Raw genomic sequence first — 26,753 nt, 5'->3', positions numbered from 1 at the left:
TTCACCAGGAAGCCAGCTCAAACCAAGTTTTCAGTCCCTTTTGCCCTGGAATGAGTCCATTCCCTAATCTGTAGCCCAACACCCTAGAAATCTTATATGGGGAACAATTCAATTCTGACATCTGCATGTGGGTTGTTCACCTTTGAGTTATTGATCCTGTACCAATGAGCTACCTTTCAACTTCATTGATTTGGTTTTTGTCTACACCACCTTCCATCCCTAAACTCAATGACCATCATGACACTACTCAGGAAATTCTCACTTTCCAACATCCCTTCTTGGATCCATTCTCCAATCCAGATCTTCAGCCTTTTCCCCCTGACAAACACTATAAATTACACACACACACACACACACCCTTTTTCTGTTTGTCACCATTTCCAAAACATGAACAAATCAGCCATGCCGTATCTTTTCTGGAATGAGAGGCATGAAAAAAATAGAAGGAAGCATTCCGTTGAACTTCCCAACACAACGAAGGAATGAATGGTGTCTCAAGCAAGGTCCGCGAAGTTGAGTTTCTCCCGCAGAGAAATGGACAGGACTATTTGCCTCCTTTACATAGAAAATAATTTATTGGAGAAACCACAAATGTACAATGGACAAGACCCCCCCCCCCAGTGGCGGAGGACTGGCTGACCCTCCACTGGAAGCAGATGGCCAAGGTGGGCGCCCTTACCCGCACACGCGCGCGCGCACTCCAGCCACTCGAGGGTCCGAAACCTCCATCCCAGGCCGGGGGGAGCTGACCCCTTTGCCCAAGTCCTCCAGACTCAAGTGGACCAGTGCGGGTGGGTAAAGGGCCAGCGGGTAGCGCGTGAGGGGGCAAGAAGTGCACCCGCAGAGGGGGTGGCGGTGGAGCGGGGAGGCCGCGTCTTGGGGCGCCCTTGGTGGGAGTGCCGCAGGCTGAGGTCCCCGTCCCTCCCCGGGGCGCAGACGGAAAGACAGACACACACACCGCTCCGTATGTACACTTGACACACAATAAATAAGGAACCGGGAGGGGGTCCGCCCCCCGTCTAGGCACCGTGTCCGGTCTCTGGGGGCCCCGGGGGCCCTGCGCGGCCTCAGGGCCGGGCGCCCTGCTCCAGCTGCTGGTGCTGGCTGCGCACGGCAAACCGGTTGACGTGCACGGGGATGGGCACCACGATCTTGGGGTTCCTGACGGGCTCCCCCGAGCGGCTGCTGACGTTGCCGGCCTTGATGCGCTTCCACTTGGCCCGGCGGTTCTGGAACCAGATCTTGACCTGCACCTCGCTGAGCTTGAGGGCGTGCGCGATCTGCGAGCGCTCCGTCAGGCTCAGGTACTTCTTGCAGTGGAACTCCTTCTCCAGCTCCAGCAGCTGCTCGCTGGTGAAGGCCGTGCGCCGCCGCCGGCTCTTGCCCCCCGGCGCCGGGGCGCCGCCCTCGGGGGCCCCGGGCCCCGGGCCCGCCTTCAGCTTGGGCCCCGGCCCCAGCAGCGCGGCCGCGCCCCCCGAGGCGCCGTCCGGGAAGCCGTCGTCCTCGCTGTCGCCGCCGCCCGAGCCCTCCTCCTCCGGCTCGCTGCCGGCCGTCTCCCCCGACGGCGCCTCCGGCTTCTCCTCATCCGAGCTGTACACCTTCCCCTCCGCTGTGGGGTGCGGGCCGGCCCGCAGGGGGGGCAGACACGGGGAGCGGGGAGGGTCGGGGGGACAGGCGGCCAGGAGGGGCGAGGTTCGGAGGGGTGGACAGAGGGCAGCCGGGAGGGGCGAGGTTCGGAGGGGTGGACAGAGGGCAGCCGGGAAGGGTCGGGGGGGACAGGCGGCCAGGAGGGGCAAGGTTCGGAGGGGTGGACAGAGGGCAGCCGGGAGGGGTCGGGGGAGGACAGGCGGCCAGGAGGGGCAAGGTTCGGAGGGGTGGACAGAGGGCAGCCGGGAGGGGTCGGGGGGACAGGCGGCCAGGAGGGGCAAGGTTCGACGGATGGACGGATGAAAGGAGCAAGGACGGGGAACAAGGGGAGGGGAGAAGGGAAGGAACAGAGAGAAATAGGGAAAGAGGTATTAACCAGCAAAGATCTCACAAGGACAAGGTATGATGGGTCAATAGCCATCGTGTTGCACAAAAAATCTTAGCCCAGGGCTTTCCCCAAAAGTGGGACCCTCAAGTCCCTCACCCTCACATCCCATTCTCTCTCCCTACCCATGACCCTTCCCAATTCTTCCCCAAAGCCAGGCAGCAGGGACCCAGCTCCTTCTCTTCATTCTGCCTGCCTCTCCAGACCCAGACTTCCAAGGCTCAGACCCTTTGCTAGCTCCCATTCCTGCCTTCTAACCCACCTGGAGCAGCTCCACTTTGCAAGGCGGGTAGTCAGATCTGGAACCCAAAGGTCGGGACAGCTCCCTTCTCACTAGGGATAGCAATAGCGTCTTGGATTTGCAGCACATTGTTTATAGTTTACATCCATTTTTATTTGCATCACAATAATCTTGGATAGTGCCAGTATAACTATGCTCCTTTTACAAAAGAAGACCCTTAGACTTGGTTTAGACCTGGAACTAGAACTTAGGTCTTCTAATTCCAAGTTCAGAGATCTTTAACTATATAAGAAGGGAACGATTTGTCTTCTGCTTAAAGTAAGGGAAGGCAAGAGGTATTTATCTCCCTTCCCTATTTTCACCATCCTCCAACTAAGGGGGCCAAGAAATGCACTCAAGAGACAATCCCTTGCCTGTCAGGCTTTGGGGAGCTCCTCCACAGGGGAGACTGGACCCATTCAGAACATGGTAGTTCTAAGCACATGCCACCTCATCTCAGTGTTTGGAACTGGTGCAATTATTTCCTTTCCCAACCCTTAATCCCCATTCTCATCCTCTTCCAATCCAACCTTTGTCCCAATCCCTGAGAAATACATCTTTCTTTCCCAGGAACCCTCATTTCTAGTCCTCCTGCCTAAACAGAGCATACAGCTGTTTTTCTGCTTAGATTCAGAATTTTGAACTTCTTGAACCTGGCACATTAGCTGGGGCAAGGGAGAGGAAAAAAGATAGAAAGGAGGTTGGACTGAGGTCAGGGGAGGGGGCAAAAAGGGATCTATTGAAAAAAGAAGCAAAGCCTAATGGATTCCCAGTTGTTCACAGAAGAACATGGATATTTTAAATTTACATACGGTTCTAAGACTTTATTTTAACAATTATTTTAAATCTTCTGATCTTCTATCAGAGATTTTATCAGAATTTCTTACAACTTGGGAAGATTTCATCCAAACACTTTTTCCTGCTTACTTTTATAATACCTTATTCTGGAAGTCTGAGTTAGCAGGAAGATGGTGAAAAGATCAGAGAGAAATCTGAGGGTCCTCAGTAATCCAGAAAGTGACTAATAATGAGTACTAAAGAAATTATTGTGTGAAGGAGGAGTTGGGAATGCATATGGATATATGAAAGAATCCAGTCCAAATCTGAGGTAAAAGCTAGGTGATCGTCATTGAAAGTTTTCTATATTATGATGAGTTGGAAGCACTGTGTCCATATCAAAGAATCCTAGAGCTAAAGGGATTAGAGATCAATTTTAACCCTGTTATTTCCAACCAATTGTCCACAACAATTTTTTACTTTGATTGACCTATCTTCTTGAAATCTATAAACTAAAAAACAAAACAATAAATTGAGTTTGGGTGAGATGATAGGACCCAGAGCTAGGTGTCTCAGAAATCATCTTACCTTAACCTAATCTTAAGAATAAAGAAACTGAGGCCTAGAAAGATTGAGTAACTTGTCCCAAGTCCCACAGCTAAGTAAGATAGCCACTATTCAAATCCACCTCTTTTGAGTTCAGATCCCAAACTATTTCCACACCAGGTTGAAGCTTTCTTCCCTCATCTCCCATACCCAGTGCCATCCAAAGCTGCCCTATTGAAATGGAAGGGAATAGAGTGACACATTGCAGGTTATTTTACCTCTCCAAAGTACAATTTGGAGAGTTGGAAAATCTAGGCCACCCTTCTATCCCAAATAGAACTCTCCTCTACTACATCTCCAAATTATCCTTCCTCAAGACGGACTCCAATTTCCCTCTTAAAATCTAATATGTAATCAAATCCATAGTTAGATTTTAAGAGGGAAATTGGAGTCCCCCTTTTTGTAATAAGGTATATTTGAGTGTTCTCATTTTTCTTGTAGTCAGAGTTTGCCTTGACCTCTCCTCTTCATTCCCCATCCCTGACCTTATATTAAGGCCCCGGTGTCCATCTTTACAGCTGCCATGTACAGGACAAGAGTTGTTCCATTTCCCAGATTGGTACCACGTATACTTACTTCTTTACCTCGGAAGTCATTCCTACATTCGCCATTCAGTTAGGTCCCCCAATTCATATCATGTCAAATGAAATCAATGTGCTTTCATTAAGTGATTAACTATGTTCATGGATTGCACTAATCATTAAGGATATAAAGAAAGGCAGAAGAGGGATTCTGCTCTTCAGGAGCTCACAGCTCACAACCCCACTCTCCACTCCATCTTAGCCAGCTTCACAGAAGACAGTTGGGAAGGACCTCTTCTTCAACCTGGGTCATTGATACCCTGGAGAGATTCCCACCCCAACAACTGCATCCATTCTTCCCATGATCCCAGTTGCTCATTCTCCACCAGCACTCAACTTTCACTCACCCCAACCCCTTATCTTCCATGTCCTCAGTTTTTACTTTTCATACATATTGGGTTCAATATCCGCCACTAACCCTTACCCTATGTTTTCTCCTTTACAGTAATACTAGTCCTATTCTTTTATTCCACCTTTTACTTCGCCCTTTCATAAATCTGGCATAGCAGTAGACTGATAGGGATGTTAGGACTGGAGACCTTGTAGTCATTTAGTGCAATCCCTTCACTTTATTGAGGGGGAAACTAAGACCCAGAGAAATGAAGTGAGGTAATGATTTAGAAGTACTGGCTTTTCCCAGCCCCACAAATGACTTCTTACTTTGGTCTCTACCTCATTTTCTTCCACAGAGAGAGCTGGAAGGCATCTTAGTACTATCTATTCCAATGTTCTCATTTTACAAATGAGGAAAGAGGTCTAGATTGAAGTGACCTTCCCAAGTTCATATACATAAGTGGCAGAACCGATATCAGATGCAAATGGCCAATAAAGCACAATCTTCTGTGCCATGCTGCCTCAGTTTTCAGCTTCTCCTTAAGATCTCTGATCTTTTTCCTTCTTTGATTTCCTCTTTCCTTTCCTTCTAGTCATTCTTTTGTTTCTTGATCAACCCACCTTATGTACAAAAGGTCAGTATTGTGTTGAAAGCCTTCTGCAATCTGACCACTATTGAAAGGAAAGCGGTGTTTGCCTTTTGTTTGTAATGTAAAAATAGAAAAAATTGCTAGCTTTTATATTTAAAAAAAAAAACCTAGTCAGATCTAGCCCCAAACTGCAGCTATGATATCTGAAAAACCAGCTGCTGAAGACCCAGGGGCTGGATCTCAAGGCTTCCAGGGAGAAGTCACTTAGTATCATTCCATGCACCTGAGGGATGCTCAATAAATCTAAACTGAAGATGATTGAGAAGAGAATTCCACACACCCGCCCCCAGTCCCAGCTAACTGCTGTATCTGAAGCTATGAAGCAGAGGGGATATTTGTTTCTCTGTGTCCTCAAAGATGTGACTTAACACTAGAATCCAAATGATATTGGGTATGGGGTCATGGAGCAGGTAAGGAAAGGTGGGGAGGTGGAGAGGAGTGGGGAGAAAAGAGCAGAGAAAAGGCAGATAGGAAGCAGAGTAGAGACCAGTGATGGAAATATGGGCCATGTGAGAGGGAAAAGGCAAAATATCAGACTGGAAGAAAATTGGGAAGAGGGACAAAGAGTTTTGGGAAAATCAAAAGGATAATATATGGGGTGGTGAGATCAGATCAAAATCTGAGAGATGAGGAAAACCTGTAACACTTTAAAAAAAATACTGGTTTGATTGGAGTTTGAAATCATAGAAAGTCAAGGCTAAAAGGAACCCGAGTGATCATCTAATCCAAAACCATTTTACAGATGAGGAAACTAACAGAAGCTGAAAGAAATGAGATGACTTATGGGGGTGGCTAGGTGGTACAGTGGATAGAGCACCAGTCCTGGAGTCAGGAGTAGCTGAGTTCAAATCCAGTCTCAGACAACTTAATAATGACCTAGCTGTGTGACCTTGGGCAAGTCACTCAACCCCATTGCCTAGCAAAAACTAAAAATAAAAAAAAGAAATGAGATGACTTGCCTAAAATCACAAATCCAAGTTATTGGCAGAGCAGAACTAGAATCCAGGTTTTTTCACTCCTGTTGTTCTTTCCTGTTGGCACCAGGCAATGGGTCGGGCAAGAGTGCTTCATTAATGCTTGCTCCTGTTCCCCAAACAACTGAAACCTCTCTTATTCCATTCATGGGTACCTACTGTGTCCTCTATATTGTATCCTGCTAACCTTTTGGCCTTGAAGAGTTCATTCTTCCTCCTCCAGATCCAGTTCCTCATCCAGTTCCCAGACTTGTTTTGTTCTGTCCTCTCCTTGTTTCCCAGGTTGCTCTACAGCAAGTAAGTTCCCTTGAGACCAGGGTCCATCCCATTTTTGTATCTGTGTTCTCCACTACTTGGAATTGTGTGTCGCACACAATAGGTGCCTAATAAATATTTGTTGTTTGGTTGATTGATTGACTGAGTAGTTTCAGACAGGTAAAGGACTTCCTGGAAATAACACACACACACACACACACACACACACACACACACACACACACACACACACAAATACAAATGCCCACACATCCTTGACAACAGGTAAGTCGTACTTGTGGCTGCCTACAGACCAAACTATGGTAGGTTTGGAAGGGACCTCAAAGTTCATTTTATGGTTCAGAAATATGAGGCCCAATAAGGTTGTGACCTGCCCAAGGTCACAGAAGAAGGATTTCAATACAAAGAGCTAGTGCTTTTTCCATTCTTCCACAATGAATGATATGGGTCCCAAAGCGGAGGGGCAGGACATCCTAACCGCTTCAATGAAAGAGCTCAGTTTCACCTGAGCTAATAGGAGTCCTATATTTTCTTTCCAAGATGTTGTCTTCTAGGTATAAGAATTCTTTTTTTTTTTTTTAGGTTTTTTCAAGGCAAACGGGGTTAAGTGGCTTGCCCAAGGCCACACAGCTAGGTAATTATTAAGTGTCTGAGACCGGATTTGAACCCAGGTACTCCTGACTCCAAGGCTGGTGCTTTATCCACTGCGCCACCTAGCTGCCCTTAGGTATAAGAATTCTAATAGGAACTGGGAAGATGGGAAACCCATGACTCTGACCATGAGAAACTGATTACAGGTTAGGAAGGGCTATTCTCTTCCTCAGAGACATGCAGACTGAAATCTGATGACATCAATCAGGGTCTGAGTTGACTCTTTCCAATCAAAAAAAGGACAGGACCTTGTGAAAGACAGGATTGAAGTTGATCCTTCAACCTGAGTAAAACTTCTTAGGATTGGTGGGATCATACTGGACTTCCCGACATTTTGTTGACACTTTTTAGGGGGATTATTTGGTCAGGTTTGGAAGCCCTTAAAAGATGTTGGCCCAGAGTGTCTAAGTTGGAACTTGTTCCTTGTAGAATTCCTAATTGACATTACTTATTAGAGAAATGCAATTTAAAGTTTCTCTAAGATACCACCTCACATCTCTCAGACTGGCCAATGTGACCAGAAAGGACAATGATCATTGTTGGAAGGGTTGTGGGAAATCTGGGACACTATTACATTGTTGGTGGAGCTGTGAACTCATCCAACCTTTCAGGAGAGCAATTTGGAACTACACCCAAAGGACAACAAAAATGTGCAAACCCTTTGATCCAGAAATACCACTACTGGGTCTACACCCTGAAGAGATGATGAAAAAGAATAAAAACATCACTTGTACAAAAATATTCATAGCAGCCCTGTTTGTGGTGGCAAAGAATTGGAAATCAAGTAAATGTCCTTCAATTGGGGAACGGCTTAACAAACTGTGGTATATGTATGTCATGGAACACTATTAGAACACTAATAAAACACTGTTCTATTAGAAACCAAGAGGGATAGGAATTCAAGGGAAGCCTGGAGGGATTTGCATGAACTGATCCTGAGTGACATGAGCAGAACCAGAAAAACACTGTACCATCCTAACAGCAACATGGGGGTGATGATCAACCTTGATGAACTTGCTCATTCCATCAGTGCAACAATTTGGTACAATTTGGGGCTGTCTGCAATGGAGAATACCATCTGTATCCAGAGAAACAACTGTGGAGTTTGAACAAAGACCAAGGACTATTACCTTTAATTTAGGGGGAAAAAACAGGTATCTTATTGTCTGATTTTGCTATCTCTTATACTTTATTTTTCTTCCTTAAGGATATGATTTCTCTCTCATCACATTCAATTTGGATCACTGTATACCATGGAAACAATGCAAATTCTGGCAAATTGCCTCCTGTGGGGGGTGGGATTAGGGAAGTAAGATTAGGGGGAAAAATTGTAAAACTCAAAATAAATAAAATTTTTAAGTACAAAAAAAAAATTCCTGATTGATTTTTGGATCTACTTAAGCCCAATCCTAGAAAGAGATTGGTTGCTAAGAAGTACCCCATCCTTGGTGTATAAAGATGAAGGGAGAAAGACACTGGGTTGAGAACAAGCTTGCTTCCTGGAGATGAATCCTATGGTTTGGGTATTGGGAAAGAGAAATCCAATTATCAGGCAAGAGAGGAATGAGTGTGGATCTAGAGTGGTCCTGAAGACATGTCAATGTTCAGCTGGACTTCTGCTAGATGCTGCTCTCCTCCCACCAAGAAACCATGCCCTGTGAAGGACAAAGTATGAATCCAGATCCAACTTTCCTGTGGGGTTCTTGGCAAAAAAAAAAGTTCATTCTCCCCAAGTACTGGGTAGTGATGCTTCTATCATATAAAGGTCTGTTCTGCTGGCTACAGCTGCAGAAGGGTCAGGGGAAGGAGAAGCAGCTAAAGAGAGAGATATCTTCTCATGATAGGGGAGGTCAGACTAAGAAGATAACAAAAGGTCAAGAAATTCCTGGTAAGTGATCTTCAACTGGCCAGAGGACAACTGCCTGGCATGATCTGATGTTAGGGCATTCCACAACTCTGGCTACAGAATGATGGACTTGTGCTGCAGAGGTGAGAAACCACTGGGGGCAGGGGGAGTGGAGAGAACTGATTTAGATTCCCAGTACCTGGAAATCATCCTGACCCTGCTTCTCCTTGCCCCCAAATATTACAGTTCTTGTCCCCATGACATCTGCCTGACACTTCCCAACTCAAACCTTACAGACCTAGACTTATTGTACAGTTTTCCCTACCAGTGAAAAAAACAATTCCTTTCTCTTCTCAATTTTTTGCCCACTATTCCCAGGAGCACTTCTCTATAACACCTCCCCCCTCACTCTCAGAGAAAAATTCTCTTCTTCTCTCCCATTGTTGTGAATAAGCCTCTCCATTCCAATTTCCTTCCTCATCAATACCAGTACTAAAAACAATAACAAAAAAAACACTCTATCCATCATTCATAATGAGTAGATTATCTTCCTTCATTGCCCATTCAGAATTTTTGCTTTCATATCATTCCTGGATAGGCTCTTTCCCTGTTCTATTCACATTCTCTCCTTTCATTTACAATGACAAGTTCCCTTCCAGGATGTAATTCTCTTCTCACCATCATGCCCATATTTCCATGTCACTCACTCCCATCAATTTTAGGTACAACATAGATCTTTCTACATCCCATCCATTACTCTTTTCAGGTCTCCCAGTGATGGGCTTTACCCTCTGAGTCAATATAGTAAGTTTTCTCTCTCCATTAATCCCAGTTCAGAATCCTACCCCTTGCCTCCTGAATACAAGCATCTTCTTCTCCTAGATGCCCCCCCAAGTATTTCCCATTCAGAAGAGCTCTTTCTACTAATAACACCTAATCAGAAATTCAGTAATATTTCTACAATGCTAGCACTTTAGAGATGAGATCAAATTTGAGTACATTGACCCAAGAGTGTTTCTTGTCCAGATCTCTGATTTCAATGACATGGGAACTCCAGTTGAGGATGCTCCTATCTATGTAGATTGACACTGCTCTGTAATTTATAAGTCTTAGTTGTTTGTGGACTGAGAAATTATGTAACTTCATCAGGTTCAAATATATAGTATGTCTGGGGTAGAATTTGAACTCATATCTTCCCAGTTCTTAAGCCAGCTCTTATGACTACACCAAAATCCTTCTTTATGCTGTAGCTCCCTTCTTCTTTGAATTCCTTCTTAACTATTATCTATCTCCTTTTATTCACAAGTAAGAACTGGAGAGGACCTTAGGAGCTGTCCCATCCAACCCCAGTTTCCCCAACTCCTATCATTTTTCTGACTTGTCAGAGTTTACCTGGATCTTTTTTCCCCATTTTCCTATCCTTGGCCACCTTAACCATTTCAATGAGTTGCTCAAGCTCACATAGTTATTAAAGTATTAAGACTTCAATTTGAATCTGATCATAGTACTCATTCTTCTCTACTATACTACCTGCAGCAATCCTGAAAAAGCAACTCCATAAAGTAGAACAGTTAATATTATTCCCAGTTGAAAGATAAAGAAACTGAGGCACAAGAAAGTTAAGGAACTTGTCTAAATCCCACAGCTTGGTGAAAGGACCTAGGTCTCCTGAGTCCTTCTTCTGTGCCTCTTCCATTGGTCCATTCTCCCTATTATTCTCAAAACAAAGTGTCTTCTCCTAGCATCCCCTTATCACTTTCAGTTAAAAACTCAGGTTCTTCCAGAAATTTCAGCACTGACAATCCATCCTTCTTATATATCCCAACTTATATCTCCTTATTTCCCAGAGAAAACATTGATTTTAATCTTCAGGAAGGGATTTTACTGAACTTTTATATTTCAGAAATTCATTTTCTATGTGCTTACTAACTTTCCCATCATCAGATGATGGAAACTAATTCATTCCATGATCACTGGAATGTAGACCTAAAATTCTAAGGATGCTTACAGTTACCTCATATTTCAGTTGAAGAAACCGAGACTAGAAGTGACAGAACCAGGATTTAACCTCAGTTCCCATATCTCCAAGATCAGAGAGCTCCAATGCAGATGGAATGTCTCATCGTTTCTTATTATTCTCAGAGAAAGAAGCAGTATGATTGGCAAGACAAATTCTGTCTTTAAAGAACTTCAGTTCCAGGTCCACCTTTGACACTTATAAACAGTGTAACTCTTAGAAAATTCCTTCACTTCTCAGGCTTTTTCTCTACCAGGAGAATGAGAGTCAGGAGAGCAGATGATCTCTTAGCACTAGCTGTTCCAACTTTAAGATTCTTATTCTATTTGTTTATACTTTTTAATCTCATCACTCCATTTCTTTTTTTTTCTTTTTTTTAGGTTTTTGTAAGGCAAACGGGGTTAAATGGCTTGCCCAAGGCCACACAGCTAGGTAATTTTTAAGTGTCTGAGACCAGATTTGAACCCAGGTACTCCTGACTCCAGGGCTGGTGCTTTATCCACTACACCACCTAGCTGCCCCATTTCTTTCAATACAAACTTTTCTTCCCCCTCAAACCAAGTATAGAGTTGCTTTCTCCTTCATTTGTAGTCCCTAGTCTCTCTCTCTCTCTCTCTCTCTCTCTCTCCTTTCTCTTTCTGCCATTAAACCATCTATCTAATTCCAGAATAGAATAAAATTTCTGAAAACAAAGGATGTGGTCTAATGACATATTGTTGAAAAATTTACTAGCTGTGATGGAAATAAACAAACCATAAGTATGCATTCTCAGAATCTTTCAAAATCATTGTAAGTACTCTCTCTTTTTTTTCTCTCTCTGTCTCTGTCTCTCTCTCTCTCTCTCTCTCTCTGTTTCTCTGTCTCTCTGTCTGTCTGTCTGTTTCATCAGTGCTTCTTCTACTACATTTGCCATAATGGCATCTTTCCCCAGGATTCTCTAAAGAAGTTTTAAACCCATCATTTGCAATGTGGACCCTTCATTTCCATAATAACCAGTTTAAACATCTCTTCTCCCCTTTCCACCCATACTCAAACATTAATTCCAATAAGGAACTCTCTTCTCGTCATTTGTCTATAGAACTCTCTGTCCCATCTTGATTGTTCCCCTTCCTTCTCCTCATTACAGAGCTCTCTCCACTGAATGGCTCATACTGTATTAATGTCTCTCTTAATCACTCCCAGGACAACTCTCTCCAGCAGGCCCAGTATGGTGCTTTTTTCCTTGCTAACACTGATAGGATGGTATATAGTTGTCGCTTTCATCCTTTTTGGTGTAACAAGAAATTAAAATGTTCATCTAATAGTAAAGGGAAGTGATAAAATCTCTCCTCAACTCTGTCTGAAATTCCTTGCTTTACTTTTTGAACTCAAAGGAATCACAGATCTGATTTAACTTCAGACTGTGACAAACTCTTCTTCTTTAAAAATGCAAATAACCTTGGAAAGACTATTAGTCTTTCACATTTTAGTGTGAATCAATTTAATCAACTTGCTTGCCTCTGAAAATCTGTTAAAATCCAACCTGGCACTGGGGAAGGAGACTTTTGATTTGGGGAAAGAAAGAGAAAAGAGCTAGTTTGGGAGTCTGAGGGACTCCTAAAGGATACCTATGACTTTTCTAAGGTATTACCCAAAGAGCATAATGAGGGAATGGCCCCTTGGGGTGGAGATGAAGCCCAAAATGGGAAGAAAGACACAGAGAGGGAAGTGGAATAGATCTAGGTCTAATTGTTTCTAATTTGTAGTTTTTTTTGAGGGTCATGTCTGGCTCTATTAACCTGAGATTTCTCCAATATTACTGTTGATAAGAACCATCCCTTTTATTACAAGTAGAGCCCTCTCTTCTTTATGATTTGAAATATTAAAGAAAAACTTTCTCAACCATCATTCTCCATCTAATTCCAGAATAATATAAGATCTTTTGAAATAAAAAGGATATATTCTAATGACATATAGTTGAAAAACTTTTATTACCTGTGTTGGAAAAAACTAAAGCATAAGGATGCATTTTTAGAGAATCTTTTGAGGTTACAGTAAACTCCATGTATCATTTTTCCTTCCCCTGCCTAGTACAGTGCAGGCTATCAATAAATTCTTATTGAATGAATCAATGCAAAGATTTTCTCAGGCATGAGTCAAGAAGGTCCGGTAACATAGCTTTATCATACCTCCTATGAGATACTTTTTCCCCTCTAGAATGATAGGTAGTTCAATTCTATGGAAGCCTTCAGAATGCGGAGCCCCTGTGAAGCATGGCACTAGGTCCCTCCTCAAAGGGAAGATCCCTTCCCTATTGAGGAAGCCTGGGTCATACCCTTAACAAGATACTTCTTTATTTTCCCAATTACAAACACTCTCTTCCTTTTGGAGTTGTATGATGCAGATATTATTATTTATCTGTGTATACATTCTGCTAAATAATTAAATTTCATTCCATTTCTGTCATTTCTACGTACTGGATCATAGTAGGCACTTAATGTTTGTTGAATCAAATTTAATTCTAAGCGTACTAATATTTCTCCCAAACCAACACCAAGGCCGGGAATTACGGGATTTAAAAGTGGAAACAATGTTAGAGATCATTTAGCCCAAACTCTTCATTTTATAGATGAGAAAAGAAGACCAAGAGAAGCAACTTATCCAAAGGCACCCAGTTAGCAGGCAAAGTAGATATTTGAAAACAACTTCTCTGAACAACCCTAAAGCCTGCTTTCTTTCTATAGCACCGTATTTGTCAATTTTCTCCACTTTTCTGGTGTACTCTTCCAGGCATAGGACAACTTTGTTCAACAAATTTGTTGCTGGAGATCTTTCTAATCAAGCTAAAAATCCTAGAATGTTACAAGTAGGTGCCTTAGAGATAATCTCATCCAATTTCTTCATTTTAATTCTCAGTAAACTGAGACCCAGAGAGGGAAACTGACTTGTCTGAATTCACACAGTTGTCTATAGAACTCTCTCCACAACTGACAGTTTCGTTTTTTTCCCCCTTCCATTCTAGGAATTTCTTCTTTCCCATCCCTTCCATTATATTAATAGATCTTCCATCTCTTCTAGTACTTCTCTTCCCTAAGTCCAACAAGACAAAATTGTTTTCTCTACTCCCCCCCTACTATTTCTATGTCTCTCTGTGTGTCTCTCTCTTCTGATAAGCACAATGAAGTGATCTGTCTCCCATTACTTCCTATTATTCTTAGTCCTTCCTTGTGATTCAGAGTCCTCCCTCTATCTCTCATTTCAGAGTCACATATCCCACATAAACACTGCAGAATTTTACCAGATCACTTCAACTTTGTTCTTTTCTCCTCCATCTTTGACAGCCCCGATTTTTCCCTGTCACTAGTCTATGACAAAATAATCTTTTTCTTACTAAGTGGTGTTATTACTACACTGTCTGTTTATTACTAGAGAGTATATGTAAAGTTGTGGTGATATTGTAGGATTCTAGAAAGCAACTTCTCTGAGGGCACCTGAGCCTAAATCATCAAACAGACAAAATAATCTGACCCAGGAAAGGGGTGAATGTTTATTAGCCCCAAAGTCTGTCCATCCTCTTTGCTCTACCAATGGGCTGAGAACTAGCTATAGCTCAAGACCAGAAACTGAGATTTAGTGAGAGGTCCTACAGGAGGCTGTGAGTCTTGAAATGGGAAAGGAAATGAAGATGGCCTAGGGTGCAGTCAAGCAGTAATCATGCTGGAGGCAAACCAAGAATAATGGAAGCCTCCAAAAGAGGCCATAGAGCTAAATCAGATGTCAATGTTAGTTAGAGTAGAAGATGATGAATCTGAATTTTCCCTGGGGACAGAACCATTATTAACAATTAATTTATTTCATTGGCACTTTAAGGTTCACTTTCCTCAAAACAGCCCTTTGAGGTGGAGTACATATTATTATTCCCATTTTATAAATGAGGAAATTGAGGTCTAGAATTTGATTGAAATGGCCACATAGCTAAGGAGCATGGGGGTCAGAAATGAACCCCAAACCACTCTTCACTCCATTACACCACAACACCACACAGCCTTAGCAACCTACTTCAGAGCCCTTTCATGAAAAACATACCAGAGTGGATTTAAACTCAGGTTTTCCTATCTCCAGGGTCAACATAATATCTACCACATCATCCAGCCTCCCCTCCGACCAGGGGGAGGAATATTTCAGACTAGAGATGTCATTACTACATTCGTTCAATACAATACTCAACCCAGGTTAAATTTAGACTAGAAGTAAGAGGCAATCTGCCCCTTTAAGTTCTGTGGGTCGTTTTCATGAGACTAGAGTTATTTTTCAGATGAGCCTTTTCTGCTCATCAAATGCAGCCACTTGGATTTTGCAGTGCAAATTGCTAGGTCACTTTCAAGTGACCGTGGATCTCACTGAGGTTCTGTGATCAGTGAGAGAGATGTCATCCTGGAAAAAGAACTTCTTGAAAGTTTCACAATCAATCAAGTATCTCTCTCCTATCTGAACTCTGTACAAAATATCTTCCATAAAACAACATTTTAGTTAAGAATATGTCTATATATCTCTCTAATCTATTTACTCTAGCTCAATTATACACTAGATAAAGTATTGGGTTTGGAGTCAGGCAGAAGTGAATTTGAATCATAACTCAGATACTGACCAGTTGAATGACCCTAGACTAGTCACTTAACCTTGCACAGTCTCAGTTTCTGCATCTGTAAAATGGGGGTGATAATACCTCACAGAGTGGTAGTTGTGAGGATCAAATGAAATAATGTATCACAGTCCTTTCCAGATCCTAAAGCATTAAATAAATTCTAGTTATTACTACTACTACTACTACTACTACTACTACTACTACTACTACTACTATTTTTATTATGTTGGAATTCAACAGGTAATTAATTGGTCCCCTTATTTTTATGCTTAATTGTTTGCCTTTTGGTTTTTTTCTCTTATTTTATTTTCTTCGTATTCATCCAATAAAAGTTCTTTGTAAATACTCCCCACCCCATCTGATCCCATCCTATCCCTACTCCCCCCCCCAACCCTATCTGGGAGAAACTAAGGGATATAGAGATTTGTTCACATCTTGGTGTAAAAAGTAAAGGTTGGGGTTAGAGGAAAGAAGACAGAACATATTAGCCCTAGAAACTTGATGTGATTAATTTGGCCTTTCTCAGCCTCAATTTCCTCATCCGAAGGGGATATCTACTTCACAGGGTTTGTTGTGAGGACCAAATGAATGCTTATGTAAGGTACAAACGCTAAAGCAACATAAAGATGCTAGTTATTATTATTGTTATTATTATTATTATTATGGTTGTTGGTGCAGTAATTATTATAAGAGAGTAGCAGCAATAATATTGGCATCTGAGAGTCTCGGACTAGACCCAGTATTCTCTCAGTTAAAGAGAACATTGGGCACCATAGTCCATGTTATTTTTTGTCTACCAAGAAATACCTTCACACCCAATACCAGAGTGGTTGGGTCTTCCCTCCTCCCACTATGACATTCTTTCCTAAGCTACCAATATAAGTCAATCTTCTGCCACCCCTGATATAAGGACCTCTTCTAACTACTCCTAGCACATCAGTCTTGTCATATTACTCTTAATTCCTACCTTCAAGCATGATCATATTTCTAGATACAATGAGAAGAAAATGAAGCTCTCCTACATTTTCTCCTTCTAATATGGAATTCGCTCATCAATATCATTACTGATCCTGTTCATCAGCACTAGAAGTACAAAGGTCCGTCCTTCCCATTTCTTCCAATATAATTTCCATTCCCTCCCTCCCAGAGTATTAAAATTTTGCCACTGCTTCTAGATGAGAGCTCTCTTCTTTCAATTTCTCCCACAGAGCTTTCTGTCCTTCCCATAGCTATTGGTTTAGTCTTTTTCCTCCTATCCCTTATTAAGCTTGATTGCTCTCTAACAACTCCCAATTCAAAGTGTTTTCCCTTATGACTCCCAGGACAGGGATCTCTTTAACCCAATATTCCTAGTACCTTTCCATCATTATACTTATCTCCTCCATACTTCCACCTATTTGATAAAACTTTGCTATAACAAAGAAAAAAGAAACAAAATAACTGTAGCAAGCCATATTATCTTTCCTTATACTATATTCAATAAACATAGGATCATAGGATTTGGAGGTAGCTGAAAGGGATCCTAGTGATAATTTACCCTAATTCTCTATGTTTACATATGAAGAAATAGAGGGCCAAACCAATGAAGTGATTTTCCTTTAATTTGTTCAATATGTTAATGTTTATTAATTTATTAAGCACCTAAGTACATTCAGTGTATCATACTTCAGTCTGAAGACAATTTTTATTTCCTAGTCCCATTTGCTTTCTTTTCTTCCTTCCTTCTTTCTTTTTCTTCCTTCTCCCCTACTCTCTTCTTTCTTTCCTTTTCGTTCTTCCTTCTTCCCTCCCTCCTTCCTTCCTTTCTTCCTTCCTCCTTTCTATATTCTCTCCTTCCCTACTCCCTTCCTCCCTCCCTTCTTTCCTTCCTTTCTTCCTTCCTTTTTTCTTCCTCACTTCCACCTTCCTTTCCTCCCACTTTCTTTTCTCCCCTCCCTCCCTTCCTTCTTTTCTCCACATTTCCTCCCTTCTTCCCTTCCTCCCTACCACCTTCTCTCCCTCTTTCCCATCTTTCCTTCTTTGAATGGCTTTTCCTATCTTGCCTAGCCTGGAGGTGCAATCCTACTGATATCATTGTTGATTTTGCCAAAGAACTTTTGATCCAGTCCAATACTGACCTGGGATAGATAGTTCACCCTTACTTAGGAAGCCTGGTGATTCCCTGCTCCTGAGGGTTTGCCACATTGAAATCAGACTTATTTTGGATACCTAATAGACTTTTAGTCCTATGGGAGCACCTAGGTGGCACAGTGGAGACCTGGAGACAGGAAGATTCATCTTTCTGAGTTCAAATCTGGCCTCACCAGTTGTATGACCCTGAACAACCTGTTTACTTGAGTTTCTTTATCTGTAGAATGAACCAGAGAAGAAAGTACTCCAGTATCTTTGCCAGGAAGACCCTAAATGGGGTTACTGAGTCAGGCATGACTAAAAAAACCTGAACAATAACAAAAAGTTCTGACCCTTCATCTCGAGCTATCCACCAGTTTCAGCTTCCCCAGTAGTAGAAATTACAGGTATGTGCCACCATGTCGAGCTCCTTTTACTTTCATAGCAACCTCTCTCTGCTTCCATTATGTAACTCTTCCCCATGACTCCTAGGAGGAACTTTCCTCCACATTACATTCAGTATATGATATTTTCTCCCCTCTATAAGAGAATCTTTCTCTGGTCCTTCATAGTACAATAATATCCATATCAATATTGCCTCTTCTTCCCCTGTAATCAGCATAGATCACTCATGCTTTCCACTTTGAATACAAGCATGCTCTTCTCTACATATTTCTGTTTCCATTTCTAGTGGAACTCCATCATTCTTTTATTCAGAGCTCTCTCCTCCACTACTATCAATAGCAGAGCTTGAACTTCCTCATTCCTTCTGGTATATAGAACTTCTTTTCCCTTTGCTACTGCAAAGAAGGAGCACCTTCCTCATCTCTCTGTCCTCTCAAATAATTCATTTACTGCAGTACCACCAACTGAAGCCTGTACTTCTTTATCAACAATAACTGACATGTAAAGAGAGCTTTAGTGATTCCCAAGTGTTTTATAAACACCATCTCAAATAATCATTATAGCATCCTTTGAGGCAAGCACTACAAGTGTTCTTATCTCCATTTCAGAATTCAGGAAACTGAGTTTCAAAAATGGTTAAGTCATCTGCCCATGGTCTCACACAATAAGTAAAATGTTAAAGATGAGACTTGAGTCCACATTCCCTGTCTCCAAGCCCAGCACTCTTTCCATTGTAGTGCATTGTGTTAGGCTTAACATTTCCCCTTCTGGCCATTCCCCATACAGAATATTTTCCCTAAACTATTATTTTGAAAGCAAAGAACCATTTTAATCTATGAATCTAGAAAGGAACTTAGAAATCATCCAGTCCCCTCCCTCTTGTTTTATGGATACCAGAGAGGTTACATGATTTGTTCAAAATCACATAGCTAGTTAGCAGAGTGAGGACCAGAACCGAGGTATTTATTTCTCTCATAGCAAGAGTTCTTAACTCTTTGTGTGTGTCACAGACCTCTTTGGCAGTCTGGTGAAGATTATGTTCCCCTTCTCTTTATGTTTTTAAATCACTGAGGGAAATGCTAAATTTCAGTTAGAGATTAGCAAAAGTAACCCTGTGATTAATTTTTAACATCTAAATTCAATGGCTCTCTGAAATGGAACCACGGACTGCTGGGAGTCCATGAACCCCAGGTTAAGAGCCCTGATTTATATCATGCTATCTGGGCTTCCACTTTCCCATCATCCTCAGTGGAGAGTTTTCTACCTCTGTTCAATGCTGAAAGGGCTCCATTCTGAAGCCCCCTGGAAAGAATTCTCTGATCAATATCATTCCCAAGGTAGCGCTAGTCCTCAGGACTGCCAATAGGATTCTTTTGCTGATTGCATATCACTTTAGCATTCCCTGTTTCTCTCTGATAACTAAAAGTCACGTTCTGATAGTCACCATTGGTGCCCAGACAATGAATCAATTGGTGGGCATCTAGAAGGCCCTCTGACTGCACAGTGTGGTGCTGATCTCACAACATTTGAAATGTAAACATCATGCTCCCCAAAGCCCCTCTGGTTTCCTGATGTATGTCCCCTGTCTTCCATTATTTTCGATAAGAAAGCATGTTCCTCATCAGTCCCAGCAGAGAGTTGCCTTCCCCATCATTCCCTGTATAGTCAGATCTCTCTTCACCAAATCACTTCCAGTTTACCTTTCTGCTCAATGATTTCCACTATGTTGATGCCTCCTATGTTATTTTCATTATCATCTCTCACTCTCTATCTCCCAAACCTTAGTGCTTTTCTCTCCATCACTCCAAATACAAGTGCTTCTCTCCCCATCTCTCACAGTACTGACCTCTCTCTCTCTCTCTCCCATTATTTCCAATACATCAATTCACTCCCCCCCCCCAATATCACTTAGTTTTTATCTTATTGCTCTCAGGAGATCTTCCCCTATCATTCCTTGGACAGGATTGTCTACCCAATCATTTCTAATATAAAGTTCTCCTCTACTTTGCTCCAAGTGGAATCACTGCATCATTTCTCCCAATATGCCATTTTCTCCCCCCATCACTTCTACTATGAAGATTCTTTTATGATATTCACACTACAAAGTCCTTTTCTATCACTTGCAGGTGCCAACTCCTTCATGAAACTTTGCCTGATCCTGCCCTCTGGAAATCGCCATGTGACTTTTCCTATACTTTGATCACATTCTAACTTTTTATCATATTTCTTTATGAATGTCTTTTCCCCCTGCCCTACTAGATTGTGAATCACTAAGGACGAGGACTGGGTCATTTGTCATCTTTGCTTCTCCAGAACCTGGAGCATTTGCCTTGCACATGAGGGGGGGTACTTAATAGATGTTCATTTAATTACAGAGATATTTCTCATAGTCACATAAACAACCTTGTGCACCAGTATATTTGTTTCTTGAGGCTCCCTCATCATCACTCCTGATATACTGAGGATCCTACATCCATCCCAATACAGAGCTCCCTCCTCCTCATCCCTCCCACAACAGAGCTTTGTCTTCATCACTGCTCAGCCTCTCTCTCTTTCCCATGGCTTTGTAACTCAGAGTGATAAGGGAGAGTTTTGAATTGGGGGCAGTGGGGCAAAGATCAAAGCACTGAGTCCTCTCCCCAGTCACCCCCTTCATTCTCTTTTTGTAAAATGGAATTCTTTTCAAACCACCCTTCTCAGTACATGCTTTACTCCATTACTTCTGGTACACCGATGTCTTCCTTTATTCCTTCCAATACAATTGTTTTCCTGACCCAGACAAATGCCATAGCATTTCTGCTCTTCTCCATCACTCCTGTTGAAAAGTGCTGTCTTCTACCACTCCCAGTAAACTCTCTGCTTCCCAGCCTCTCCAAATGAAAAGATCTCTCACTAACTTCCCCCCAATATTGGCCTCCCTTCCCATTACTGCTGATCCAGACCCACCATGGCTCTTTCTTCTAGTACAGGAGTTTCTCTTCCATCATTCCCAGGTCAATCTTTGCTCTGGGATCATTTCAAGTACAGAAATCTCTCTTCTCAGTAGGGACTCATTTTTTTATTGTCTCCCAATCCTGACCTCTCTTCCAGTTTTCAAGACCTGTTCCCCCCCCCCACTCCCCCCATACACATACAGCACAGACCTCAAGTTCCTTCCCTACCCATACTAAGTCTTCTTCAATTCTTTCTCTCCCTTGAGTCATGGAAATGCTCCCCTTTCCCTCCCAGGAAAAGAACCACCCCATTTCTCCTGCTGATCTTTCCACTCACTGATACATCTCTCCTGCACACCTCCAAGACAAGCTATTCTCCTCTAACAGTCCCAGACCCAGAGCAGACTACTGACATCCATCATTCCCCAGTAGGAGTTATATCCATCACTCTCCTGAAATGCTCCCTGAAGAAACCACTTCTTCCTGTCTATCTCAGTACAAGTTCCCCACCTTCCCATTCCTCCTTTATAGAGGTTGTCTCAATACAAGACTCTTCCCTTCCATTGCACACACAGAATTCACATCTCTGAACAGAGGACACCATCTTCAGTACTCTTCTGCCTCATGCTACTTCCAGTGTGGGAATTTTCTCCCTCCCCTTCCCTTCTCATCACATTCTCCCAGCATAAATATTTCTCTTTTGACCATCAATTCTGGAACAGGACTCTTCTTGCCCAATATCTTGATAAAAGTCATGCCTTTCCTTATCCTTTATTCAGTACAACATATCCTTTGGAATATTTGTAGGAACCTCTCCTTCCTGCCAATCCTAAAACATTTTCCTCTCCAAATTGCCACCATAATTCGAATGGCAATATTACTTATTTTAACCTAGTCCTTCATCTTTCTCCCCTTTGCTCCGTTTCTTTCCTCTGACTGTGGTTGCAGTCAGTCCCATCTGTTGCCAGAAAAAGAGTCCAAAACATAGACTAGAGTCAGAACCAGAGAGGAAGGGAAGGGAAGGGAAAAGATGGGAAGGGAAGGGAAGGGAAGGGAAGGGAAGGGAAGGGAAGGGAAGGGAAGGGAAGGGAAGAGAAAAGATGGGAAGGGAAGGAAAGGGAAGGGAAGGGAAGGGAAGGGAAGGGAAGGGAAGGGAAGGGAAGGGAAAAGATGGGAAGGGAAGGGAAAAGATGGGAAGGGAAGGGAAAAGATGGGAAGGGAAGGGAAAAGATGCGAAGGAAAGGGAAGGGAAGGGAAGGGAAGGGAAGGGAAGGGAAGAGAAAAGATGGGAAGGGAAGGGAAGGGAAGGGAAGGGAAAAGATGGGAAGGGAAGGGAAAAGATGGGAAGGGAAGGGAAAAGATGGGAAGGGAAGGGAAAAGATGGGAAGGGAAGGGAAAAGATGCGAAGGGAAGGGAAGGGAAGGGAAGGGAAGGGAAGGGAAGAGAAAAGATGGGAAGGGAAGGGAAGGGAAGGGAAGGGAAGGGAAGGGAAGGGAAGGGAAGGGAAAAGATGGGAAGGGAAGGGACTCTCCTCTGATGTAAAGCAGTGTTGTCCTCGGCTCTACTAGCCTAGCTTCTCTCTGATCTTCTGTCCCACCTCTCACTAGCTTGTAGTTTACTTGCCTGGGCTGTTGAAGCCCTTTCCCACTGGCTTCATTTAGTTTCATTTCTTCCTGGGTGCTCATCATCCCTGGGGCGATCCTGCGCCTTTCCTTGACCCCACCCCAGGACTATTCTGGGACCTTTGCAGACCTGGGCAGGACCACCCTGTCCACCACTTCCAGCTCTTCGGCACTTCCACCCCATCTCTGGTCATCCCTGAGACAATCAGACTCTAATTTCTCTTGGCCTAAAATGCAGCTCCTTCCTCTCTTTGACACCGGCCCCTCCCCCCAGCGCCACTGCCAGAAAGTTGAAGGCCCCACAAGGCTGCCCTGACTTCTCAGGCACTTGGAGCTGGGTCCCTCGTCCAGCCAGAAGGAATGCAGCAGCCGCAGCAACCCTTCTCGTGCTCCTGCTGGAGAGGCTGGCAAAGCAGAGGGAAGTGGCGCCCAGACCTTCGCGGCGGAGAGCGGGGATTCTCACGTCCCTGGCCTCCTCCGAGAAGTCTGGCCCCCCGACCCCCGGCTCCCGCGGATCCAAAATACGGATTGGTGGGAGGCGGGCCGGGAGCAGGGTCAGCGAGGGAGCGCAGGGCCACGGCAGGGCCGAGGATGCTTCCCGAGCCCCTGGGGGGACCCCAGCATCTAGGCTCTGAAGCAGACCCAAGCTCGCCGAGCATCCCTCGACATCTCCTCTGACTTCTCCACAATTCCGGCCCCCGACCTCCCACCCCTCCCCAAGCCAGCCGAGCCCCGTCCAGCCCCATCCCACCAGTCCGACTCAAGGCGGGGCAACCTGAGACTTCACCGCCACCGGCAGGCGCCCCGGGTCAACCCAGACACACCCCGAAACCCTGAAACCGCCGTTCCCGGCTCCCCCCAAGCCCCTCCCGCTCGGGGCTCTAGTTCGAGCGATGCCCACACCCCCCCGATCTCCTCCCCGGGCTCCCGCCGCTGCCTCCACTTCAGCGGCTCTATTCGGGAGAGCGGAGTGGGGTGGGGGTCCGGGGTGTCTGTGTGTGTGTGGGGGGGCGTGAATGGAGGCGGGGGGGGTGGGGGGTTGGGCGGGGCCCAGCTCCGGGTCCGGGCGCGGGAAGGAGGGGGACTGGCGGGCGGCCCTAGGGGAGGGAAGGTGCGGGACTGGACGTCGGGGCAGTTTGGGGAGCCGGTGTCCGTCTGTGTGCCTATGGCGGGGGGGGCGGGGGGGGGACCCGGGGCCCGGTTAGGAGGAACGTGGCCGGTCGGGGGCCCCCCGAGCAGGAAACCGGGGTGCCCCTCGGGGGCCGCCCGCTGCCTGGGGGTGCCCGGGCCGGCCCCGAGACCTTACCCGTCAGACTTGGGAAAGTCTCGGAGAAGTGCGGCGCCGGCGGCGGGGGCGGCGGGGGCGGCTCGGCGGCTTTCTCCCTGGCGGCCGGCAGCTCCTCGGGTTCCGGCCCGCTCTCCGGGCGCCGGCCGCCGGGCTCCGGGTGACTGCGGGAGGCGGCCAGCTCCGGGGGGCCGTAGAAGGCGTCGGGGGGCTCCGCGAAGCTGGGCAGCGCGGTGGTGAGCGCCACCATGGACGGCACGGCCTGGCCCAGCCCCGCGCAGAAGGTGTTGGTGAGGCGGCCCGCGAAGGAGGCGAGCGGGGCGAGGGGCGGGAGGCCGGCGGGCAGGGGCGCGGGGGCCAGCGCCTGCGGCAGGACCAGCGGGCGGTAGGGCATGAACATGGGGTAGCCGGTGTACAGCAGGTGGCCGGAGCGCGGCGGGGGCGGCCCGATGAGGGAGTCGATGGAGAAGGCGGCGCCCTGGCCCCCCGCGCCGCCCCCGGCCCCGCCGCCGCCGCCGGGCCTCTGCATGGCGCCCCGAGCCCGGGCCGGCCCCCCTCGGGCCGCTCCGCCCGCCCGGGGGTGCAGCTGCGGCGCCCCCGGGCCCCGGGCCCCGCGCGGGGCGGCCGGCCGGCTGCTCCCCTGGCCGCCGCGCCCTCGCTCCCCTCCCGGGCCGGAGGTGGCTGCGGGGAGCGGGCTCGGCGCGCTGTGGCTCGGGCGCCGCCGCTCGCTCGCTCTCATAAGCAGGGAGGGGGCGGGCGTGCGGGCTGGGGGTGTCGCCCTCCGGACTCATCCATCTTCCTCAAATTACGCTTCACTTCCTCCCTCCGCCCGCCGCCGCCCGGCTCCCCCATCCCTCCGCAGAGCCAGTTCCCAGCCTCCCGGCCGGCCCGGCCCCCGGGACCCCCGCCCGCCCGCCCCCCGCGGCCCAACCAACTATTATTAATGGAGATTGATGAGGCCGGACACCGCCGCTTTGTGAAAGTTTGTGGCGGCCGAGGAGGCGGCGGCAGCTGCTGTGACGGTCCCCCCCCCCATCGCGGGCCCCAGGGGACTCGGCTAGGGGGCACGACGGGGGGAGCCAGGGAAGGGGGGCCCCCCGAGGGAAGGGGGGGCCCCCGAGGGAAGGGGGGGCCGGGGCAGCGCGTGAAGAGAGGTGGGGGCTCCGGCGGCGGGACGGAAATTCGCAAAGGAGCAGCGGCAGGATGGGGGAGCGGGACCGCAGAAGAAAGTGGGGTGCCGAGGCATCGGGCATAGACAGGCCCCCCCCCATCTAGGCATAGTCTGTCCTGAGGATGCAGCAAAGACCCAGGCAGGTCTGGAACCGGGCCCCACGGGCCGAGCGGGATTTGGATTGTGGGCCACATGTCCGCATGACCCAAACCCAGGTTCCCGCAACTCGTCCCCGTCTCGTCCGAACTCCTTTCACTCCACTTTTAGGCTTTTTTTTTTCCAGTGGATTTTCCCTCTGAACCCCCATCACGTGCCTAAAGCGGTGATGCCGCTCTCCAAAGTACTAGGTGAGGCCGAGGGGGACAGAGGTCCGCGCTCCTATGCCCCCTCCTGGCAAAGGACGGCTCCCCTCCTTCATTCCTGCCACATGCCCTTTCCCCCTCCTGCTCTAGGCTAGAAAACGAGGGGAGAGAGAGAGAGAGAGAGAGAGAGAGAGAGAGAGAGAGAGAGAGAGAGAGAGAGAGAGAGAGAGAGAGAAGGGAGAGGGCTAGTTAAAAAGTTACCACCCCCTCCAAGACACACTCCCACACACTCTCTCTCCTTCACTCTCGTTCTCTCCACTCCTCAGGCCTCCTCTTTCTCCCTTTATCTTCTTTTGTCACTCTCAATCTTTCTCTTCCTCCCTCAGTCTCTCATCTATTCAGAATTTCTCCTCTCTCTCTCTCTCTCTCTCTCTCCCCTTTTGATATGCATGTAGATAGATATAGCTATAGATGGATATATAGATACAGCTACAGATGTGTTTTGTGTCCAAAATGAACGTTCAGCCTCCCTTCTCTTTCTCACTCTTTCAGATGTTCCTTTCCTCCCTTTTTGTCTTCTTTCCGAGCGTTTCTGCCATTCCCTCTCGAGATCCTATTTACAGGGCTCTTTCCCTCCATCCCTTTTTCCATCCCACACCCTATTTCTTCCAACTCCCGTCTTGTACCGTCTCCCTCTATTTTTCTCCCTGCTTCCCTCTGTCTCTGGGTGTCTCTGTCTCTGTCTCTCCTTCTCCCTCTCTTCCTCCCTCTTCTGCTATTAATTTCCCTGATTGGCTCCCTGGCTCCCGCCGCTGATGAGCCCTATTCATTCCCGGGCCTGACACTCTCGACCTGCCCCGGCTGATTGCTGGGGGCCGGCCCTGCGAGCGCTGATGAGCCCCAAGGGTCAGCGGCGCTAATTATCCGCTAATTGCAGATGACTCTGCTCACCTTCCCCCCGCTTTCAGGCACAGAATCGGCGGCGCCTTTTCCCCTTCCCCCTCCTCGAGACTCATTGCCATAGAGTTGACACAGAGCAAAAGGCAGAGAATTCCGGCCTGGCAGGGCTTCCAGGCTGAGGGTCAGGCAAGAGAGGGAGGCTATGGCTGGTCAAGAGAAAGAGACCCTAGTCGAATGGAGAAAGGGAAACCCGAGCCTGGCTGCGTGGAATAGAACCAAACCAGCTAGGGTGAGAGAGGCAGATCCGTAGGGAAACAGGGAGCTAAGGAGGAGGTAAAGCTAGACAGGCTAGTTAGGACACTCAAATCAGACAGACCCA

General features: G+C 46.1%; 1 protein-coding gene across 1 annotated transcript; it reads right to left on the bottom strand.

The window, feature by feature from the left end:
- Positions 1 to 1,067: 1,067 nt before the first annotated feature.
- On the bottom strand, positions 1,068 to 24,792 carry GBX1 (gastrulation brain homeobox 1). The gene is made up of 3 exons (XM_074195092.1): positions 24,624 to 24,792; positions 24,023 to 24,565; positions 1,068 to 1,609 (listed from the first exon to the last, which is right to left on the bottom strand). Exons 1-3 carry the CDS (start codon positions 24,790 to 24,792, stop codon positions 1,068 to 1,070), a joined length of 1,254 nt encoding a protein of 417 aa, XP_074051193.1.
- Between the last annotated feature and the right edge of the window lie 1,961 nt (positions 24,793 to 26,753).

The sequence above is a fragment of the Macrotis lagotis genome, chromosome 7 (assembly GCF_037893015.1).
Source record: "Macrotis lagotis isolate mMagLag1 chromosome 7, bilby.v1.9.chrom.fasta, whole genome shotgun sequence".
NCBI classification, from domain to species: domain Eukaryota; kingdom Metazoa; phylum Chordata; class Mammalia; order Peramelemorphia; family Peramelidae; genus Macrotis; species Macrotis lagotis.
Note: the sequence above shows the minus strand (reverse complement) of the source record. Positions and strands in the feature narration are given on the sequence as shown.